This window comes from Leucopleurus acutus (genome assembly GCF_964270905.1).
Source record: "Leucopleurus acutus genome assembly, chromosome: 1".
Lineage (NCBI taxonomy): Eukaryota > Metazoa > Chordata > Mammalia > Artiodactyla > Delphinidae > Leucopleurus > Leucopleurus acutus.
In genome coordinates, this window is record NC_139142.1 from 92,237,949 (window position 1) to 92,254,557 (window position 16,609).

Below are 16,609 nucleotides of genomic sequence, written 5' to 3' on the forward strand. Positions count from 1 at the left end.
ATTCTATATGAGGAAGATCAGCAAGTTGCATTCCCCATCAAAACCGTTTCAAGTAACTAATTTATTAATTGTCCATTTAAAAAAACAAGTATTGGGCTTCCCTGGTGGCGCTACGGTGAAGAATCTCCCTGCCAATGCAGGGGACATGGGTTCAAGCCCTGGTCCAGGAAAATCCCACATGCCATGGAGCAACTAAGCCCATGCGTCACAGCTACTGAGCATGCATGCCACAGCTACTGAAGCCCATGTGCCTAGGGCCCATGCTAGCAACAAGAGAAGCCACCACAATGGAAGCCTGCACACCGCAAAAAGAGTAGCCCCTGCTCACCGCAACTAGAGAAAGCCAGTGCACAGCAATGAAGACCCAATGCAGCCAAAAATAAATAAATAAAATTTATAAATATTTATATATAATCTATATAGTATTTGTGTCCAAAATATTCAATCCAAATAGATTTAGGTGCTGGACTGGACTTTCCCAAAATTCAATATAATGAAAAACTATTCTAAATCTAAAAGAAAATAAAGGGATTAAAAGCCAAACACAATGTGTGAACATTGGTTAAATATTGTACCAAAAGTAAAAACAAGCTCTGAGACATGAGACATGGAGACAATTGAGAAAACTGAAAAATGGAATGTATGTTACTTATTCATCAATGTTACATTTCTTAGGTGTAGTGATGATGTTGTAGTTAAGTAGGAGAATGTCCTTGTTCTTAGGAGATCTGTACTGAAATATTTGGGGTGGAATAGGGAGGGTGGGAGGGAGACGCAAGAGGAAGGGGATATGGGAATATATGTATACATATAGCTGATTCACTTTGTTATACAGCAGAAACTAACACAACATTGTAAAGCAATTATACTCCAATAAAGATGTTTAAAAAAATATTTGGGGGTAAGAGTCATGATGTCTACAACTTACTTTCAAATATCCTAATGACAACAAAAAGTGTATGTGTGTGCATGTGTGTGGGTGTGTGCTGGTGGCAGTGAGGGGAAGGAGAGGAGGCAAATGTGGCAAAATGGTAATATTTGTAGAATTTAGGTGAAAGGTATTTGGGTGTTTTAATTTTTTTGTAAAATCTAATATTTTCAAAATTAAAAGTTAGAGGAAAATGTAAAAAAGAATAATGTTATAGAGAAAGGTTTAAAGACAGAAAAGGTATCTATGATTACAATATTATGTTTTAAGAGCAGGTTCAAAGTAATGCACACCATAGTTCTGTTTGGGAATATATGGATGAATATACATTAATGTATTAATAGAGGTCACTGAAGTGGAGCCCTCTAAATTGTGCAGCTTGGCAGTCTGGAGTGTTTATCTCTGGATTGTCCAATTACAGTCACTTCTATTTTCTTATTTTTATTTATAAAAAATTGCTTATTTTATACATATACATTCATATATATGTACAAATTATTTTAAAAGAGTGAGAATGAACTTATCAAAACCTTGCAACAATATATCCTGTTGGAAACTTGTCCCTGTCAAAACTGGTTAATCTATTGTTTACACTATTAAGATTATACCAGTGACTGGATATAAATAAATCATTTTATTTGAAAAAGAAAAACATGATGACAATAATTCTAGACTCTTAAATTGGCACTGGGAATATGAAAGTATTGCCCCAGAGGGCATAACTAATGACCTATGGGTGCGAACTACATTGAGACAGATTTCAGCTCATTATGAGACTGAACGTTGCAATGAATGTGTCCAACAAGGGAACAGACTGAACCATGAAATAATTGCCTATCAAAATAGCTTAACCACCTGTCAGAGATGATTAGAAGGAGGGATAGGGTATTAGATATACTCTAATCCAGCCTTTGGTCTCTAACAAGTCCATAGTCAAAAATAAAGAAAATAGGGACTTCCCTGATGGTCCAGTGGTAAAGAATTTGCCTTCCAATGCAGGTGATGCAGGTTCGATCCCTGGTCGGGGAACTAAGATCCCACATGCTGTGAGGCAACTAAGCCCACTTGCCACAACTACTGAGCTTGCACGCCTCAACTAGAGAGCCCACATGTTGCCAGCTACAGAGCCCCTGCACCCTGGAGCCTGCATACCATAACTAGAGAAGAGAAAACCCGCACGCCACAACTAGAGAGAAGCCTGCACACCTCAACGAAGAGCCCACACACTACAACAAAAGATCCCGCATGCCTCAATGAAAATCCCATGTGCCACAACTAAGACCCAATGCAGCCATTAAAAAAATAATTAATTAAAGTTTTAAAAATAATAAAGAAAATAGCAGTAATAAACTGAATACATTTCCATTGAAGGAAAAACTACACAATACTCTGTTGCTGACTAACAAGACATAAGACAAGATTAATACTCTCTGGTCAGGATGCTGTATTTTTAAAAATTGGAATACTATTAACACTGTTCAGCTAGACCAATTACTCAACCAAAAACAAAGTGTGTTACTTGCCATCATGAATCCAAATTATTTCTAAACATATGAACTTAGTCTTAAGTGTTGGTGTATTCATACAATGGAATACTGTTTTAAAAGAAAAAATGAAGAGGAACAAACTACTGATATATACAACCATATGGATATATGTCAAAAAAACCTTATGCTGAGTGAAAGAAGCAACACATAAGAATACATGCTGTATGATTTCATTTATATCGATTTCAAAAACAGGCAAAACCAATCTGTTAGAAATCACAAGGTGGTTGTGTAGAACACAGGGAGGATGAATAAAAAGGGGCACAAGGGAACTTTCTCAGGTAATAGAAACGTTCTAACTCTTGCTTTTTGGTGGTCATTACACATTTACATACAGCCTTTAAAGTTCATCAAATGGAACACTTAAGATCTGTGTGGTTTTTGTTTATAAATTACACCTCTGTGAAATTAAAATAAATATTAAAAAATCATATTTGCTTTGTGTCACCTAAAGAACTCAATACTTACCAAGTGATTTCTTTTTACTGCAGAACATTATTGCACCTGATTTTTTTTCACCAGGCCTCAACAGCTGGCCTACATAAGAAAACAAGAAATGTACACAACATTAGTATTTGAGAAATGCTCATTAACCATAAATTGCCATCATTCAGCTTTCTTCCTAGTCAAATCTAGATGACTAGGAAGTCATTAACACAGTAAGGAATAATAGACTCCATTTATGAGACTTAAATCTAACAAGATAAGAATAATTCTGTAACTCACAGACATAGAAAACAAACTTATGGTTACCAAAGGAGAAAGGGGGAATGGATAAATTAGGAGTTTGGGATTAAAATATACACACTACTATATATAAAATATATAACCAACAAGGACCTGCTGTATAGTACAGGAATTATATTCAATATCTTGTAATAACCTCTAATGGAAAAGAATCTAAAAAAGAATATATATATATATATATATATATATATATATATATATATATATATATATATCTGAATCACTCTGCTGTACACCTGAAAGTAACACACCATTTTAAATCAATTATATTTCAATTTTAAAAATTTTTAAGGAAACAATTCTATACAAAAATTATCTATTTGTATTATGGCGGCTATATGGAACAATGTAAGGTAAGCACAAGTGTAATATTCAATTTGGCATTAAAATGCAGCCCAATTTTCTAACATATCCAAAACCCTGTGAATCAGAATATGTCAGAGGTGACACTCCATTACCTGCCTTTTATTCAAGTACCAAAAGTAATTCCTTCCCAAAACAGTCACCCAAGTCCAGGAAGTGCAGAGTCCCATATAGAATTAATTGAACAAGGAACACGCCAAGACACATAGTAATCAAACTGACAAAAACTAAAGACAAAGAGAAAATATCCAAAGCAACAAAGGAAAAGCAAGAAATAACATACAAGGGAATCCCCATGAGACTATCAGCTGATTTTTCAGCAGAAACTCTACAGGCCAGAAGTGAGTGGAACGATACATTTAAATGATGAAAGGGAAAAACTGACAACCAAGAATACTCTACCCAGCATGTCTCTCATTCAGAATTGATGGAGAAATCAAAAGCTTTACAGACAAACAAAAGCTAGAAGAATTCAGCACCACCAAATGCTAAAGGAACTCTTTCAATAGAAGAGGCAACAGCTAGAAACAGGAAAATTACAAAATGGTAAAGCTCACCAGTACAGGTGAACATACAGTAAGGGTAGGAAATCATCTACATACAAATATGATATCAAAACAGTAATTGTGAGAGAAGGAGAGCAAAAATGCAGGATATTTGAGATGCATTTGAAATTAAGAGACCAGCAACTTAAAACAATCATGTATACATATAGACTGCTATATCAAAACCACAATGGTAACCACAAATGAAAAATCTAAAATAGATATACACACAAAAAAGAAAAAGAATCTAAACACAACAATATAATCATCAAATCACAAGAGAGGGGAACAAAAGAGAAAAGGAATAAAAGACCTACAAAAACAAATCCAAAATATTTTTTTAAATGGCAATAAGAACATACATATCAATAATTAACTTAACTGTAAATGGATTAAATGCTCAAACCAAAAGAAATAGACTGGCTGAATGAATACAAAAGTAAGACCCATATATATGTTGTCTATAAAAGACCCACTTCAGATCTAGAGACACAAACAGACTGAAAGTGAGGGGATGGAAAAAGGTATTCCATGCAAATGGAAATCAAAAGAAAGCTGGAGCAGCAATACTCATATCAGACAAAATAGAGTTTAAAATAAAGACTGTTACAATAGACAAATGACACTACATAATGATCAAGGGCTCAATTGAAGAAGATATAACAATTATAAATATATATGCACTCAACAGAGGAACACCTCAATATATAAGGCAAATGTTAACAGACATAAAGGAGAAATCGACCACAATACAATAGTAGAGGGGGACTTTAGCACTCCACTTATATCAATGGACAGATCATCGAGACAGGAAATCAATAAGGAAACTCAGGCCTTAAATGACACATTAGAACACATGGACTTAATTGATATTTATAGAGTGCTCCATCCAAAAGCAGAAGAATACCCCTTCTTTTCAAGTGTACATGGAGCATTCTCCAGAACAGATCACATGCTGGGCCACAAAGGAAGCCTTGGTAAACTTAAGAAAACTGAAATCATATCAAGCATCTTTTCCGACCACTACACTATGAGATTAGAAATCAATTACAAGAAAAAAATGCAAAAACACAAACACATAGAGGCTAAACAATATGCTATGAAACAACTGATGGATCACTGAAGAAATCAAAGAGGAAATAAAAAGACTACCTAGAGACAAATGAAAATGAAAACACAACAATCCAAAACCTATGGGATGTGGCAAAAGCAGTTCTTAGATGGAAGTTTATAGTGATACAAGCTTACTTCAGGAAACAAGAAAAATCTCAAACAAACAACTTAACCTTACACCTAAAGCAACTAGAGAAAGAAGAACACATAAAACCCAAAGTTAGCAGAAGGAAAGAAATCACAAAGATCAGAGCAGAAATAAATGAAATAGAGACAAAAAAAAAATAGCAAAGACCAATAAACTAAGAGTTGAAAAGATAAACAAAATTGATATCACTTTAGCCAGAGTCATCGAGAAAAAAGGGAAAGGGCCCAAATCAATAAAATCAGAAATGAAAAGGAGAAATTACAACTGACACCACAGAAATTCAAAGGATCATAAGAGACTACTACAAGCAACTATACACCAATGAAAAGGAAAACCTAGAAGAAATGGGCAAATTCTTAGAATGGTACAATCTCCCAAGACTGAACCAGTAAGAAATAGAAAATATGACTAGACCAATTGTATGTATTGAAATTGAATCTGTGATTAAAAACTCCCAACAAACAAAAGTCATGGAACAGATGGCTTCACAGGTGAATTCTATCAAACATTTAGAGAAGAGCTAACACCTAACGTTCTGAAACTATTTCAAAAAATTGCAGAGGAAGGAACACTCCCAAATTCATTCTATGTGGCCACCATCACCCTGATACCAAATCCAGACAAAGCTACCATCAAAAAGAGAAAATTACAGGTCAATATCACTGATGAACATAGACATAAAAATCCTTAACAAATACCAGCAAACCAAACCCAGTAATACATTAAAAGGATCATACACCATGATCAAGAGGGATTTATCCCAAGGATGCAAGGACTTTTTAATATCTGCAAATCAATCAGTGTGATGTACCACATTAACAAATTGAAGAATAAAAACCATATGATCATCTCAATAGATGCAGAAAAAGCTTTTGACAAAATTCAACACCTATTTCTGATAAAAACCCTCCAGAATGTGGGCACAGAGGGAACCTACCTCAATATAATAAAGACCATATACCACAAACCTACAGCTAACATCATACTCAATGGTGAAAAAATGAAAGCATTTCCTCTAAGATCAAGAAAAAGACAAGGATGTCCACTCTCATCACTTTTATTCAACATAGTTTTGAAAGTCCTAGCCACAGCAATCAGAGAAAAATAAATAAATAAAGGGAATACAAATTGGAAAAGTAGTAAAACTGTCACTGTTTGCAGATGACATGAAACTATACATTGAAAATCCTAAAGATGCTACCAGAAAACTACTAGAGCTCATCAATGAATTCAGTAAAGTTGCAGGAAAAGAAATTCATACACAGAAATCTGGTGCAATCCTATACACTAATAATGAAAGATCAGAAAGAAAAATTAAGAAAATCCCATTTACCATCGCATCAAAAAGTATAAAATACTTAGGAATAAACCTACCTAACAAGGCAAAAGACCTGTACTCCAAAAACTATAAGATGCTGATGAAAGAAATCAAAGGAGACATAAACAGCTAGAAAGCTATACCATGTTCTTGAATTGGAAGAATCAATACTGTCAAAATGACCATACTACCCAAGGCAGTTTACAAACTCAATTCAATCCTTATCAAATTATCAAAGGCATTTTTCACAGAACTAGAAGCAAAAATTTTTAAATTTGTATGGAAACATGAAAGACCTCAAATAGTGAAACCAATCTTGAGAAAGAAAAACAGTTGGAGGAATCAGGCTCCCTGGCTTAAGACTATAGTACAAAGCTACAGTAATCAGGACAATACAGTACTGGCTCAAAAACAGAGATATAGATCACTGAAACAGGATAAAAAACCCAGAAATAAACCGACTCACCTACGGTCAATTAATCTATGACAAAGGAGGCAAGAATACAATGGAGAAAAGACAGTCTTCAATAAGTGGTGCTGGGAAAACTGAACAGCTACATGTAAAAGAATGAAATTAGAGCATTCTCTAACATCATACACAAAACTAAACTCAAAATTGATTAAAGATGTAAATGTAAGGGCCAGATCCTATAAAACTCTTAGAGGAAAACATAGGCAGAACACTCTGACGTAAATTGCATCAATATCAATATATATATGTATTCTTTTTCAGATTCTTTTCCCTTATAGATTATTACATACTATTGAGTATAGTTCCCTGTACTATACAGTAGGTCCTTGTTGGCTATCTATTTTATACATAGTAGTGTGTATATGTTAATGCCAGCCTCCTAATATAACCCTTCTCCCACCCTCTCTCCTATTTGGCAGCCATAAGTTTGTCTTCTGTGTCTGTGAGTCTCTTTCTGTTTGGAAATAAGATCATTTGTGTCTTTTTTTTCTTTTAGATGCCACATAGAATTGATGTCATATGATATTTGTATTTCACTGTCTGGCTTACTTTACTTAGTAAGATAATAGGGAAGGGAAACATAAGCAAAAAATGGAATTACATCAAACTAAAAAGCTTTTGCACAGTGAAAGAAACTATCAACAAAACAAAAAGGCTACCTACTGCACTGGAGAATATATTTGTAAATGATATATCTGATAAGGGGTTAATATCCAAAATATACAAAGAACTCATACAACTCAACATCAAAAAAAAAAAAACCCATTAAAAAGTGGTCAGAAGACCCGAAGAGACATTTTTCCAAAGAAGACATACAGATGGCAAACAGACACATGAAAAGATGCTCAACGTCACGAATCAGCAGGGTAATGCAAATCAAAACTACAGTGAGGGACTTCCCTTGTGGATCAGCGGTTAAGAATCCGCCTGCCAATGCAGGGCACATGGGTTCGAGCCCTGTTCTGGGAAGATACCATATGCCATGGAACAACTAAGCCCATGTGCTATTAACTACTGAGCCTGCGCTCTAGACCCTGCAAGCCACAACTGCTGAGCCCACGTGCTGTAGCTACTGAAGCCCATGCTCTGCAACAAGAGAAGCCACCACAATGAGGAGCCTGCACACTGCAATGAAGAGTAACCCCCCCTCAGCGCAACTAGAGAAAGCCTGTGCGCAGCAACGAAGACCCAATGTAGCCAAAAATAAATAAAAATAAATTTATTTTTTAAAAAAGACATTAAGCACCCTTATGTTCATCACAGCATTATTTACAATACCCAAGATATGGAAGCAACCTAAGTACCCATTGATAGATGAATGGATAACGAAGATGTAATGTATATACGCAATGGAATACTATTCAGCCATAAAAAAGAATGAAATCTTGCAAGTTTTGACAATATAGAAGGACCTAGGGGGTATTATGCTAAGTGAAATAAGACAAATACTGTATGATTTCACTTACTGGGCAACACAAATGAACAAATATAATGAAACAGAAACAGATTCATAGGTGCAGAGAACAAACAGGTAGTTGTGGGGGAGGGGGGGCAGGGGGAGGGAGGATGAGTGAAATAGGGAGATTAAGAGGTATAAACTTCCAGTGACAAAATGAGTCATGAGGATGAAATGTACTGTGTGGGGAATATAGTCAATAGTAATATAATATCTCTGCATGGTGATAGATGGTAACTAGACTTATCATGGTGATCATTTTGTAATGTACAGAAATATGCAATCACTGTGCTGTGCACCAGGAACCAACACAGTGTTGTAGGTCAATTATACTTCAAAAAACAAACAACGGGGGCTTCCCGGGTGGCGCAGTGGTTGGGAGTCCACCTGCCGATGCAGGGGACACGGGTTCATGCCCCGGTCCGGGAGGATCCCGCATGCCGCGGGGCGGCTGGGCCCGTGAGCCATGGCCGCTGAGCCTGCGCGTCCGGAGCCTGTGCTCCGCAGCAGGAGAGGCTGCAACAGTGAGAGGCCCACGAACCGCAAAAAAAACAAAAACAAAAACAACAACGAACTCTCAGAAAAAGAGATCAGATTTGTGGTTACCAGAGGCAGGGGGTGGGAGGAGGGGGAATTGGATAACAGTGATTAAAATGTACAAATTTCCAGTTAGAAGATAGTAAGTACTAGGGATGTAACGTACAACATGATTCATATAATTAACACTGATGTATGTTATATATAAAAGTCATTAAGAGAATAAATCCTGGGTTCTCATCACAAGAAAAACAACTTTTCAAAATTTTTTTATCTATATGAGATGATGGACGTTCACTAAATTTACTGTAGTAATCATTCCATGATGTGGGTCAAATCATTATGCTATACACCTTAAACTTATACAGTGCTGTATGTTAATTATTTCTCAATAAAACTGGAAGAAAAAAAGTTATTTAGAAATAAATAAATAGGGGGCAGAAATAATGTCATTATTATCTTTTATTTTTTTCCCTACATGTCTAATTTCCTTCACATGGTAAACTCTATTAAGGATTTAGAGTGAATAAATAAAGGGCAAACAAATAACTTCAACATTTAGAACCCAAAGGACCATGGAAATGAACTGAAGCACCTTCGCAAACACATGACAGGGTATGCAGAGGTTCTGAATTCATACTCTTTAGGTTAGAAAGAGAAATGACTTGTTTGTTCCTGCTCAAAGACATGGTGTGGCAGGATGCATTAAACACCCATGAAAGAAGAAGCTGGTCAGTCATATGGAGACCAGAAAAGAGGAAGAACAGCACTTATGGCTTAGCAGTTACAAGAAAGGAGGATGCAGAGGAATTTCATCAACACCTACTGTTGCATTACAAATTTCTAGTGTCTAAAAGGCCTGAAACCATCAGTATTTCTCCCTGTTGTGCTCTCAGATTCATGAGTTCCCTTCCACCACCTCCAGGAAAAGCAGCAGCCCACTGAGGGAATAGCCACCCCTGGGGTGCCCCTGACAAGTAGGGCCATCAACACTTTGTAAAACCCACTGCTTTTCCAGGAACCAGTCACTAAAACTGATGAATCCAACAAGATGGGAGTACTACTGCCAGGTGCTGCTAGAAGCCGGGATAGGTCCTCAAATATAACCCATCAATAACTCTTCTGTTCTTCTTCCCATGCCTTCTACCAACTGCCACCAAGGCTGCCTAAAACAATCCCCCCCGCCCCCTCCTCACTGCTCCCCCTACCCCAGTCTTAGGCAGCAGATGCCTCTAGGACATGCCTGCTGACCAGTGACTGCTTTCCCCTGCGTTCCTTCTAACAGGTTTCCCCGCTCCAGCCTTGGCCACCCATAGACCAGGGTCCACACTGAAGCCACAGTGATCTTTATAAAAATTAAATGGCATCATATCACACCCCTGCTTAAAACCCTTCAATAACATCCCACTGGCCTTAGAAAAAAGATCAAATTGCAGCATGACTCCTTGGCCCCTCTGCAACCTGGTCCCTGCTAGTCTTTCTACCCTGATTTCTCATCACTCTCCCTACAGCCCCCATTCTTCCTTGCACCCCCCCATGTCTATACTACAGAAATAACTCAGCTTCTTTCTATTTGAGGGCCTTGACACATGCTCTTCCCTCTGCCTGTCATAATCTAACCCCATCGCCAGCCCCTTCACCTAACTTGTACTCATCTTTTCAATATCAACTCATACATCACTTCCTCTAGGAGCTCTCCCCTGGTCCCCCAAATCAGAGGTAAGAGCACCTCCTATGTGCTCCCATAGAATCCAGAACTTCCAATTTCAGAGCCCTTATCATTCTAGAATGTATTTGCCTATTGTATTGGCTGTTTTCCCATTAGTCTACAAACTCCAGTGGGGCAGAGACCCGATCTGTGTTGTCCATAGTTGTACCTTCAGTGTCAAATGCATGCCTGGCATGTGGCAGTGCTCAATAAAAATTTGCTAAATGAAAGAATGATTAATGTTCTCAGTGTCTATGAGGAATGAAGCAAGGGCTTCCAGATGCTAAAAGGCATTTCCCTTTTAGCAACTATCCCTTCCTAGACCCCAACCCCAAGTTCAAGAACATCTTAGATCTTCCCAAACTGGGAACCGTCATGGCTTTCTTAGCTGCTCCCTACCTCTGGCTGGTCCCTATCATCTTGTGCATCCCCCACCTCCAGCCTAGGAAGAACCTCAAAAAATGAGAAGTATTTGGTTAGCAATAGGAAGAGTGTTGCAGGCAAACTGAACAGCACAAGAGAGGAGGAATTTGCAAATCTTGGGGTAGAAGGGCAAGAGGAGGCACTCTGGCTCTAAAAGAAGATGCACAGAAAGGATTTTTTGAGGAAAAGCCTTTCTGTAAGAAATAACATGGACAAAAGCGGGTCTTTTAAATCCATGAGGGACTATCTTTGTTCCAACAAATAGTCACAACCAATACAAAATGGCAACATGGAGAAGGATGAATGGATTCTGTGACAATGACACCTTGATCTGGTGGCCCCATCTGGCCAGAGGGTTAAGGCTCATCAGCAAGTTCTAAGCCAACTAGTTAGGGCTTGAAAACTCTCTCTGGAGACTAAGTAAACATCTTCTGTTTTCATGGGCTCAGAGTCCCTCGAGCTGGTGAAAAGAAGAATGATTCTTTAAGTAGGATGGCAAAAGGGACTCTCCACCCTGACAGGTAGCAATGAGAATGCAGGCAGAAGAAAGAAACTCAATCTCTCAGGAAGTTATTAGGAGTACCGGCCACTGGCCAACGTTTTCTTTCTTTCTCCTTATTGGTTTGCTAGATTGCTTTGAGGGATTAGCACTAACAGACAGCCAGAACAAAGGATGAACTTAACTATATATTTGTGTAATATAAAAGGTAACTAAAGAGAAAATATCCATGTAAACCCTTCTGTCTCTTATTTTAGATCTTCCTATAAGCACTTTTCACTTTAAAAGCCCCTAGACAATTAAACATAAAGCAAAACCATATCCTTCCTAAAATTACCTTTAAACCATCCAATTATTTGCTTTTAATTTCTCTAATACCATCTTCCAAAGTATCTTTGAAACCTTTTATCTTTAAAATAATGAATAAATCCATTTTTTAACTTTAGCCATTTTTATTTTTGTAGAAAATATTCTCTATTTCATATTTAATCCAGAGTGATAATATAATTACTGTTGTACGAATTAAACAATACTTCTCTAAGGTTTGTGAAAAGTGTTTCTTATTAATGATCTTATTCAAGTGTTTTTACTCTCTAAGACATGTGGTTACAACAAAAACTAAGGATTCAAGTCCATGTTTCCTACAATCCAATCTTTTCCTTTTAAAAGCAGCAACCCAGGTATATTTAATGGAGGATTCATATTAATGCAGCAGATTCTAGTGTAAATTTTAGGAAGTAAAACTCTGTCCTTTTATTGTTGTACACTTATCAATTCACCAAAATACCCCAGCTGACACTCGCTCCACCTCTAAAGGATGTCAGAGTAAAGAAAAAGCCATCTTTTATTGAACTTTCAGATCAGCGAGCGTCTACGGAAATACACTGAAAAAAAATCAGGTGACAAAGAAGGTTATGTTAAAACGAAATCTAGCTCTAGAAGTAGGAACTTAGGATTTTGAAATTCAACATTTACAAGTACTGAAGCAAACACTGTTTACATAAAAACATTCCACATTCCTCCTTTTATGAAATCACCCCAAAGCAGAATAAATAGAAAAAGGTAAGTTGCTGAATAGGTTTTATCTTACCCTTGCCTTCATCTTATGCAAGGGATTAAAATGGTGGTTTTCTTGTGTGAAAGTCTTAGTGGGTTTTTACAAGAAAGACAGGTCTGGGGAAAGTAAGAAGAGAGGTAAATGTAACCAAAATAATAGCTAAGTGTTTTACGTATATTAATTCATTTAACTGATCACTTTTTTTGGAAAAGATTGAGAGTGACGCTTGCATGAAGAATTTGGGTTTTTTTACATTTCAAGTTCAGGTTTTGAATCTTGGTCACAGAAAGTAATTCTTCTAATGGAAAAAATGGCAAAATAAAGAGAAAACTCCAATTTGTTTAGGGAAGATAAGAAGTTGGTTTCAGATACCTTGAGATTGAGGACATAACAACACATCCAAGTTGGAAATGCTACTTACGCAGCTACTTAAGCAGCTGTGAGCAGAAGAGTGCATACTGGTCATATTATGATTCCTCAGAGAGGTCCCTACTTATAGTGAAAATGGGTACACCTGGTTGCAGGTGACTCAGCACTTTAAGCCAAAGATTAAAATGGAGATTCTCTTTAATGATCAGAGGCCATTCAACAATCAAGTTATTATACTCAATTCCCCCTGCTCCAATTCCACGATCACCAAGCAACCTACTGATAATAACTTGCTTTCCCCCAGAAGTCTGCCTACAGGGGAAGAATACACCAGTCATCATGCTGAAGTGAACATTCTGGTCCTCCTGACAGTTATATATTGTACATTTTCAATTCATAAACTGTCACTCATCTCACTCTAGATCATCCGTCTCCTGAGCTAATATTAGTCTTCCCCAGAAAGGTAGCTCTGTTTTTGGTTTGCTGTTGACTTATGGTCCAAAGTCTACAGGACATATGACCCACTCTAGCCATAACAAACTCACCAACCGGCAACCAAGGGAACAGCCTGCTGACCTGCTCAAGGGGCAGCAGGATGTGATGGCTGCAAGCTTGTCCTTTGGAGTCAAACAACCTGATCTTGGATTCCTGCTTTTTCTACTAACATTACAGAATCCGGGGCAAGTAAGCTCTCTGGGCCTCAGAACATACCTGGACAGGTTGTTGGGGACAGTGACGCATAATGAAAATGCTCGTTAGATAGTTATCTTGAAGGCAGCCCTCTGAACTTCCCCTGTCAAAATGTCTATGTAAACATTAGGGTGAATTGAGGACAGTGAGTACAACCCCTGTAAGACATTCTGCAGCAAAATAAAGGAGCTAAGTGTGAATGGGTAATGAGGCTTTAAAGAGAAGATGTGCTTACAGTGGGGTGCCAGGGCCATGGCAATAAACTAAGGGGATAGAACCAGTGGGAAGAGAGATTGAAAATGTGAGGGAGAGTGACAGGAAGACAAAGGAATCAGAGGAGATTGGGAAAGAAAGGGAAGAGGTAGGGGCTAGGACAGTGGGGGAAGACACAGGAGGAGTAGTTGAAGCCAGAGAGTAGCGCAGGCAGATTCTTGGCAGCTCTCCTTCCTTGCCCAGAGTGCTGCTCAGGGAGCGCCCCTCGGCCTGGCTTCAACTCAGGGTCAAGGGAGGAGCTGGGGTGTCCCCGCAGGGGCATCCTCTACGTCCTTTGAGCAGTGGGTCCTCACCAGTTCTCAGGACTCAGGGACAAGATGGGCCAAGGGGAAAAGGTCCCACACAGCTTCAAGGAGCCCAACCCCAGTCCTCAGCCCCTGTGAGGACCTCCTGTCCCCCACCCGTCTATTCTCCAGTCTCCGTGCTGTTCTGCTTGCCTCCCTCTCTCCCCAACTCTGCCTTTTCTTCCTCTTCGGAGACACTGTAATGTACAGGAGAGACTTTTAGGATAACAGATCCCGATCCTAGCTCAGTTTCTTTCTATCTAGTGTTACTTTGACCAAGTTACTTACCCTTCCTAAGATTCAATCCCCGAATCTGTAAAATAGAGGTAATAATTCCTTCCTCTCAGGGCTGTTTCCAGGATAAATATAGATGTAAATACAGCTCACTCCATAAGAATGTGCTTCCTCCCCCTCCTTCCTTCCTCCCCATCTGTCCTCTCTCCTCCTACTCCCTCCCCTTTTCTCTGCTTTCACTCTCAGTTTCCTTTCCCTGTTTCCCTGACTTTCCTTCCTATTTCTCACTAAGGCACTTGCTTCTCAACCCAACCCACCAAGAGGACTGACCCACCAAGAGCGGAGGGGAGGGGAGCTGCCTGGAAGGCTTAGATGAACAATGGAGAACCCATCTGCTGAGTAATAGTGGGGTCTGAGGATGGGAAGTGGGATGGCAGGATTAGGGAATCAGCCCCTTCTCTCATCCTGCTGCCCTCTACCTTCTCTGGTCCTGCCCCTGCCCCTTTCCTCCTTCTGGCCCTAGGCTCCCAGAGGCTGAAAAGCAAAGCCTCAGTGAGTCTTCCCTCCTCTGGACATGGTGACCTTGCAGACATATCTGCTGGCAACCCTGCCTACGAGCCCAATAATATTCCCCAGGAGTCCCCTGTTCCAGGTCTCTAAGGGATGGGGGGGTGGGAGATGGAACACAGCTCTAAGACTCCGGGGAAGGGACATCTTGACGCAAAAGGGAAATCTCAGCCTTGGGAAGTTAGACCAGTGAGGGATAAGCTAAGGAATAAGCCCAGGCCTCAGTCCTACATGTGTGCAGCTCTGAGTGTGATATGAGGGTAGGAGGTATAGATGATGTTTTATTTATTTTTTAACTAATTTTTATTGGAGTATAGCTGCTTTACAATGTTGTGTTCGATTCTGCTGTACAGCAAAGTGAATCAGGTATAGATAATGTTTTAATCATATTGATGGCTGCCAACAGCTGTAGGGCTTACAGAGTATAGATATTGGGCAAAAATAGAAGTAAAAAAATTTAAGCCAGTCTGTGTACGTGTTTGTCAAAGTGATGGTTAGCACAGCCAAATTTATAAACTGCTTACCAATTATATCTAATTACCATGCCTCAACAATAATTTATTCTATTTCCCATATAATGTATATCAGATTGCTTTTGTTGTAAGTTGTCATGTCAACACTGAAGTCTGTTTATATTCTGTTAGGCACGCAGCTGTTACCACAAAATTCTAAAGTGGTGGGAACACTTCTTCCCTTTCTCCTCTTGTTTATGTCCTGCTTATTTTCCAACTTGATCTCCTAGTTTCCTTCTCTCTTTCCTTTCTCTTCCTTGCCTCGCCTGCCCTCACTGCCTCTCTTGTGCATTTTCAATGTCCTTCTCCTCATCCTGCCTTTTCTCTCCCAAACACACTTCCCCTGGCTTGGTCATCTTCCTTCCCCTTCTCACTCTCCCATTCCTCCCCCAGCCTGGAGTCAGGGGGCCAGGTTTGGTCCTGTTATCTCTCTACCTCCAGCAAGTTCCCCTCCCTTCTAAGCCCTGGTTTTCTCATCTGTAAACAGAAACAATCAGGGTAACTCATGGGATCATTTAGCAAACTAAATGAGGTCATGCCTGTAAAAAAAAAAAAAAAAAAAAATTAGCACAGTGCCTCCTGCTACAAAGTTAATACTGAAGAAAGGAAAGCTATTATTATTTTTATTTTTCTTAAATGTATTTTTAACTCTACATACGTAGAAAACCTATCAAATTTGAGAGCATCCTTACTGATATTCAATCATCAAACACTTATCAGATGCCTATTCTATATCAAACCTGGGCTGGGTAGAGGGAGGAAAGGATCATTAGGCCCTATCTCTGTCCTTCAAAAGCCAAGAGTCTGGGGTAGATGAGA

General features: G+C 38.7%; 1 protein-coding gene across 1 annotated transcript in view; it reads right to left on the reverse strand.

Annotated features, from left to right (window-relative positions):
- The window catches only part of ATP8B4 (ATPase phospholipid transporting 8B4 (putative)), a 248,531-nt gene extending 233,725 nt beyond the window's left edge, over nt 1–14,806 (reverse strand). The window contains exons 1-2 of the mRNA XM_082858644.1: nt 14,766–14,806; nt 2,944–3,012 (exon numbers count right to left, since the gene is read on the reverse strand). Coding sequence (XP_082714770.1) covers nt 2,944–2,971 — 28 coding nt within the window. The 5' untranslated portion in view covers nt 2,972–3,012; nt 14,766–14,806. The remainder of the gene's footprint in view (nt 1–2,943; nt 3,013–14,765) is intronic.
- Nucleotides 14,807–16,609: the final 1,803 nt, after the last annotated feature.